This window comes from Mytilus edulis, chromosome 1 (genome assembly GCF_963676685.1).
Source record: "Mytilus edulis chromosome 1, xbMytEdul2.2, whole genome shotgun sequence".
NCBI lineage: Eukaryota > Metazoa > Mollusca > Bivalvia > Mytilida > Mytilidae > Mytilus > Mytilus edulis.
The window spans coordinates 29576521-29583715 of NC_092344.1; the positions used below are offsets into that span (position 1 = coordinate 29576521).

General features: G+C 39.2%; 2 protein-coding genes across 2 annotated transcripts; both read left to right on the forward strand.

The window, feature by feature from the left end:
• The first annotated feature begins 764 nt into the window (after positions 1-764).
• LOC139506805 (merlin-like) lies at positions 765-3158 on the forward strand. The gene is made up of 3 exons (XM_071295685.1): positions 765-966; positions 1178-2361; positions 2464-3158. Exons 2-3 carry the CDS (start codon positions 1536-1538, stop codon positions 3156-3158), a joined length of 1521 nt encoding a protein of 506 aa, XP_071151786.1. The 5' UTR covers positions 765-966; positions 1178-1535.
• Positions 3159-3200: 42 nt separating this feature from the next.
• Positions 3201-6042, forward strand: LOC139508194 (uncharacterized). Its single transcript, XM_071296002.1, has 2 exons — positions 3201-5782; positions 5994-6042. Exon 1 carries the CDS (start codon positions 3201-3203, stop codon positions 5367-5369), a length of 2169 nt encoding a protein of 722 aa, XP_071152103.1. The 3' UTR covers positions 5370-5782; positions 5994-6042.
• The last annotated feature ends 1153 nt before the right edge of the window (positions 6043-7195 follow it).

The following is a 7195-nucleotide window of genomic DNA, read 5'->3' on the forward strand; positions in this document are numbered from 1 at the left end:
CATTCCGATTAATTTACACAGTTCAATAAAATATATGTTAACATTATCTATATTGGTTTTGAATTTAGTTACTAGATCCGAAAAATGATTTGTTTCTCGCAGACAACACAAAATAATATACATATTAACTCGACACTTAATCTTTAAACATCCCTACAACAAAATGGGACGACCAAACAGATTTCCTAATTTTGATAAAGGTGAAATATGTAGAATAAGAATTGTGCACTCTGGAATAAGATCATAAATCAGGGGCGGATCCAGGATTTCCAGTTAGGGGGCGCAATGTTTTAAATTTTTTTCAGGTAAAACTATTGAAATATTCTTCTAAAGGGGTGAGATGTAGATATCTCGAACTATTGTGTGGTAAAATTAGCGAGAAATTAAAGTTTCAAGCTGAAACCGCCTTAATCCACACCTGACAACAATCTACAGATAGACGGGCGGACAGACGGACGCAAAGTGAGACGAGACAGATCACAATTGCTCACCTGACCAATATAATTTTCAAACGAAAATTTCTACTTTTACCAGCGATTTTTAATTGTCCTTTCATACTATCTGTTTTTTACTTTTATGATTCTCGGAGGTCGTGCCAGACTTCACCGTGTTGGCCACAAACAACTAAAACCAGAATGAGATGTATTTACGCAGTTATATTTATTTTCTTGGGATCCCAATCATACAGTAATACGGTACAGAATTCGGCTAAATATTTAGGTTTATTCTGTTACACCGTTCCGTAATTTATACAGTTGGTTTGATTATATTCTTAATCTATTTATGTGTTCCAGTCTAGGAGGATTATTCATCTTTAACCTCATAAGAACATTAAAACATCGTATCATCGCTACCTTTCCCCTGCTCACACGGATCTCAAACCGAACATTGCAAGGTCATACCAGTTCTGGAGAACTTTTCAAAGGACAAACGTCATCTAGGACACAATTCGTGGCTAACCACAGAGTGAGTTAACTTTACAACATTGTTTTTGAAGCCTTCAAATTACTCTATACATATTTGAACATTCTCTCCGTGAAACACTGGAAATTTAACTGCTCTTGAAAGTACAACATTTTCTCGGATTCAACGGACTGTGCTATCTATTACCTTTGACATTTCGTTTTAATAACATTAATTGAACACATTGTAAAATTGTATTTTATTTGTTTTTCAGCTTTTTACCATTTGTTAGATTGACTCTTGATTAAAGTATCAGCACCTGATAGTCTTTTCTGCTTGAGCCCAATCGTCGGTTATACTTAATGGTCAGGCCATTACAGTAAAAAGTCTACAACTTGCCTGTTGTGTCTCACAGATAACGCCACTCCACGTTAGTTATACAGCTACATAACAACCTACCTGTTGAGCCCTGCATGTACGCGTCATCCCTTGACGTACAGTAAATTGACAACAACTTGTCTACACATCTCCTGAACAGGAAATACAACGGAGCATCGTTCGTAGCTGTTACCTTGACACTACGCAACACAGCTTGTGCGTACTCGGCAGCAACCCAACAACGTTGAGTCAACATGGATCCAAGTCATGTGGAACAACAAGAAGAGATACATGCCCCAGAGGGAAATGTCCCAGATCTAGAACTCTTACAAAATCCGTCTAATACCACACATTTAGATGAAAATCCCGAGACTAGGCGAGTACGGGATCTCACCGAAAAAGGTAAAGGAGCCTACACAGAAAAACGTAACAAGTTCTGTGAGGAATTAGAGGTCCTTTGGTCAGATATAACGACCCAGTTATTGGAAATCACCACACCTCCCAATGAACTTCAGCAAGTCTTAACAGCCCAGGACAATCTTGTAAAAGCCTGTACAAATTATCGTAGGCTCACAGACGAATATCTGGACTTTCTAAAAAGGACCAGAACGTTGGACAGTCAAAAAGACATAGACGCATGTAACCTTACATTGGATCTCCGTCTGTCCAAAGTGGAACTGGCCATGGACTCTTTACACGAGCATCGCCTCGCCCTAACAAAGGCCAAATCAACTAAAACAAAGACCTCAAGGGGTAAGAAAACCTCGCACAGCGGTAGCTCTAACGTGTCAGACATGTCAAGTTTGGCACGGAGAAAGCGTGCCAAGGCAGAGGCTGCAAAGTCTAAGATAGCATTCGTCGAAAAACATGCCCTTATCATACAACAGGAAGCAATGTTAGAGGAACAAGCCTTGTTCAGACAAATTGAAATGGAACAGGAAGCAGCACAGAAAAAGGCTGAAATGGAACAGGAAGCCACACGTAAAAAGGCAGAAATGGAGCAAGAAGTCGCTCAAGGTAAAGTTCAACTAGAACAGGAGGCCGCACAGAGAACAGTGCAATTAGAACAAGAGGCTATGCGTAGGAAGGCTCAAATGCAACAAGAAGCCGTACGGGTAAGCCGTGAAAAAGCCGAGCTGAAAGCCAAATTTAACCTTCTTGAAGCACAGAGATAAGCTGCAGCCGCAGAAGCCGAGGCTCGTATCCTGGAATACGATGACAGCCAAGCGTTTAGCGATCTCCCTGACGAAAAGGAAGACCTGCTCCAGCGTGTGCAAGATTTCGTCAATAAACTTCCTGTATCAACTGCTGTAAAGGAAGTAACAGGACCTCAAAAGAAAAAACAAATTCCTGTTAAAATTGAGCTGAGTCATGAAGCACCAGCGTTCGTGCCATCTGTGGCACTGAACTTGCCATCACAAACACCTAAGGTCTTGCCTACACGTGCTAAGTCACCAGATGTTAATGCATTCCCAGATCTGGGAACAATAACTAACATAGGAAAACAGGGCGTTTCAGAAAAGATCCCTGTCTTACACCAAAATCAAGGCGTCATAGAAGAGATCCCTGTTTCACACCCAAAACAAGGCGTAATAGAAGAGAACCCTGTAGCATACCAGCAACAAATCAATCCCACGTCGGAGATAACTAGATTTCTTTTACGCAAAGACCTATTATTCTCCAGGCTAACAAATTTTAATGACCAGGCAGAATCCTTCCATACATGGAAATCTAGCTTCAAAAACGTCATAGACGAATTACAAGTTTCTGACTCGGAACAAATAGACCTACTGATAAAGTGGCTAGGGCCAGAGTCTGGTAAACATGCCATGAGTATTAGGGCATCAAATGCCAACAACCCTACTAGAGGCTTATAGAGGTTATGGCAAAGACTGGATGAGCGATATGGTGCTCCAGAAATGTTGGAAGCCTCTATCACGAGTAAACTCGTCAATTTTCCTACCTTGACGAACAAAGATAACGCACGTCTTTATGACTTGTCTGATATTCTATCAGAAATCGAATATCACAAGGAAAATCCCAAGCTGGGATGTTTGCTTGCTTATTTCGATTCTTCGTCCGGTATAAATCCTATTGTGGAAAAACTACCATACGGACTCCAAGAAAAGTGGATAACAAGGGCTTCAAGATACAAGTCCAAATATGAAGTTGCCTTTCCGCCATTCACAGAATTCTCTGCCTTCATCAGGGAAATGAGCAAAATTAAGAACGATCCTGGGTTCATCTTTGGATCAAAAGTAACACCAAATACAAAAGACTCTACGCCAAGGTTCACACCTCAGACGTACTCTAAAGTCAACGTCCATAAGACGGCTATTGAACAGCAAACTGAAGACAGCAGTCAACAACAAAATCTGTGTATCCTACATAAGACAAAGCATACCTTGAATGAGTGCCGAGCATTCCGAGCCAAACCAATCGAGGAACGCAAGGAACTGTTAAGACAAAACAATGTGTGCTACAAGTGTTGTGAGTCAACCACACACAGAAGTCGGGACTGCAACGCAAGTATCAGTTGTAACGAGTGTGGAAGTGAACGACATACCACAGCACTTCACATCACTAGACCACAACAATCTGAAAGTTCCCAGTTTAGCTCACCCAGACAAGCCTACGGCGGGGAGCAGACAGAGTCAGCTGAAACAAAGTTAACCTCTGTACGTTCGATCTGCACAGAGATCTACAAAGATCATAAGAGCGAGAAATCTTATGCCAAGATATTACCTGTGGACGTGTACCACAAGGACAAGACAAACAAAATTATCAGGATGTACGCCATTATTGACGACCAAAGCAACCGGTCTCTTGCCTCGCCTGAATTCTTCAGTCTGTTTAACGTTCGGGAGAAACCTGAAAACTACTCTCTTACGACATGTTCCGGGAAAAGAGGAAAAGATTTCGTCATAAAATCTGTACATAGTGACGTACGATTTGATCTGCCTACATTAATTGAATGTAATAATATTCCCAATCATCGAGACGAAATTCCTACTCCTGAAGTTGCAATGCATCATCCTCATCTGAAAGAACTCAGAGGAAGCATTCCACCAATAGAGGAACGTTGTCAAATTCTTCTCCTTATTGGAAGGGACCTTATAGAGGCACACCACGTCCTTGAACAACGCCTAGGACCATCCCGAACTCCATTTGCCCAAAAGTTGAGACTTGGTTGGGTCATAATTGGAAATACATACATTGACAAGCAAACTTCTCCTATTCAAGTCAACACAAAGATAACTAACGTTTCAATCACGGAATCAGAACAACGTCTTGCCTCAAGACCGGAAATAGCCGTCAAGGACAAGAATCCTATTGTTGTTCAGTATAACGACACAAACTTTCATTTGAATGCCAAGGTCGCTAAATCGCATTCAATGCAATCCCTTGAATGTACAGGACCTAGTACCAAGCCTGTTAAACGCACAAATTCATCTAAAGGGACATCACTCGCGTCACTAAAAGCAAAATCTGTGACTTCTATAGAAAAATCTAGAGATAAAGAAAGTTTCAATCCGAAATCAACAGAACCTAAAGTTCATGGAGAGGAAATCAATAGCATTCACAAACCTATTCCGAAAGAAGGACCTCTTGCCAATCTCAATCTGCCATTGCATGAGCAACGTCTACTACGAGGAGGAAGCAGTATTGTCAAATCTGACTTGAATATAAGTGAAAAGGAACCAGTAGTCTTATCTGGACATCGTCACAGAGTAACACCTTTTCTTGGACATTACTACGACAAAATCAAACATAGAGGACGCCACTCTACAGATAGAGCGACTAGATCTGCAGGATTGGACGTTATGACGAAACGCCTAATTTCGTCTGATACTCACAAAGATGTGTCATATCGCCAAATCGGAAGACAACCAACTACTAACTCTTGTTATACTTCGATCTATCTTCGATCGTCATCGCCGTCTAACTACGTTGGAGAAAACAGTTCCCATTATCGATACAGCAGTAATAGAACATTCTACAGAACACAACAATGTCGTCTGAGACACCCTTCTTCTAAAGGACAAAAAACTGTGCCTTCCCAGTTTCACGTGGAACGTACTTATTAGGAACCTTTATAGTGAAAAATCGTTGAGATCTGATATTTCTCACACGAAATAGTGGACATTTCACCTGTATATATTCAATTTATATTGGGATTAATTCATTTGTGTAAATCTTGTATACATATTCGAAAAACTTATGGAAAAGTGATATCAGATAGACATCAGACGGGGAGTATTCTGTTACACCGTTCCGTAATTTATACAGTTCGTTTGATTATATTCTTAATCTATTTATGTGTTCCAGTCTAGGAGGATTATTCATCTTTAACCTCATAAGAACATTAAAACATCGTATCATCGCTACCTTTCCCCTGCTCACACGGATCTCAAACCGAACATTGCAAGGTCATACCAGTTCTGGAGAACTTTTCAAAGGACAAACGTCATCTAGGACACAATTCGTGGCTAACCACAGAGTGAGTTAACTTTACAACATTGTTTTTGAAGCCTTCAAATTACTCTATACATATTTGAACATTCTCTCCGTGAAACACTGGAAATTTAACTGCTCTTGAAAGTACAACATTTTCTCGGATTCAACGGACTGTGCTATCTATTACCTTTGACATTTCGTTTTAATAACATTAATTGAACACATTGTAAAATTGTTTTTTATTTGTTTTTCAGCTTTTTACCATTTGTTAGATTGACTCTTGATTAAAGTATCAGCACCTGATAGTCTTTTCTGCTTGAGCCCAATCGTCGGTTATACTTAATGGTCAGGCCATTACAAGGTTGCAAGTGAGAAATAAATATAGACACAGAGAAACAAATTAATAAAACTAACCTTTCGCTTGAAACAGTATTTCTATCTTTCATTACGCCGGGATATTATAAAAGAATCTCACTGTTTTCTTGACCGTGTCATGATGAAATTGTGAAAGTTAGTAAGGGATGTTTTGGAACTTCGATTAGCAAACAAATTGATTATAAAAACCGCAAATACAATGTAACATTTGTTTTTACTTTAACTGCTAAAAACCTATTATATTTGTCATCAAACGCAGCTCCGCGTTTGACACCTTCCTTTGAAGTTATTTATAGAACTTTAATAAAGCGTAGGTCAGTTGATAAGTAATAACGTTGATTCTGTTAAACTGGCTGTTTTATATACTTTGAATGTTAAAAAGATTGAATGGTCTCTTCTGATACTTAAATATGTTGAAGTCAACCCATGCTTTGCAAATTTTAGGGGGGGGGCGCACGCCCGCCACGCCCCCGCCTAAATCCGCCCCTGTTTAAAATAAAGCCCTATATAAAGTGTAAACCAAAAAAATATAATGTATGAAATCATTGCTTATTACATCTGCTTGCATAATAATATTGAAGTTGAAACTAACAACGATCACGTGTATCCTGTCAACCCCTGAAAAACATAATATTGTCTTCTTGACTACTTCCGCAAACCGTGGTCTGGTAAAATGATATATTGTTATAGTGTATGTTAATTAGTTACATAGTGTGTTAGTGACCTAATACGATATATACGGGCCAGTAAATTCTATATGGGTTGAGAGCGAGAGATAACCACAAACTTATCTTACCGACTATCTTTATGTGTTGAATTTAGACTAGAGTTTTTATATTTTTTTAAAGTGTTCAAGTGTTCATTTTTAAGAACCTACTTCCATTGGCCTGCACAAAAAAACTAATGCCAACAATAACAATTTAATCTTAACAACCTTGAGTCCTTGATATAACAATGTTGAACAGAACTTTCAAAACATTTAAATAATCATATAGTGCCAAAATCTAACCGTGTATTGAATTAATCCCCGCTTCCCTTATAATCTTATATGAAATATACACGGTTTCCATGCGGACGCGTT

What these genes read in the sequence shown, in the direction of transcription:
- LOC139506805 (XM_071295685.1), top strand. Translation starts at nt 1,536, where the DNA reads ATGGATCCAAGTCATGTGGAACAACAAGAAGAGATACATGCCCCAGAG. An exon ending in ATTAGAACAAGAGGCTATGC is followed by an intron (nt 2,362 to 2,463) that starts GTAGGAAGGCTC and finishes GATAAGCTGCAG; the next exon opens with CCGCAGAAGCCGAGGCTCGT.
- LOC139508194 (XM_071296002.1), top strand. Translation starts at nt 3,201, where the DNA reads ATGTTGGAAGCCTCTATCACGAGTAAACTCGTCAATTTTCCTACCTTG.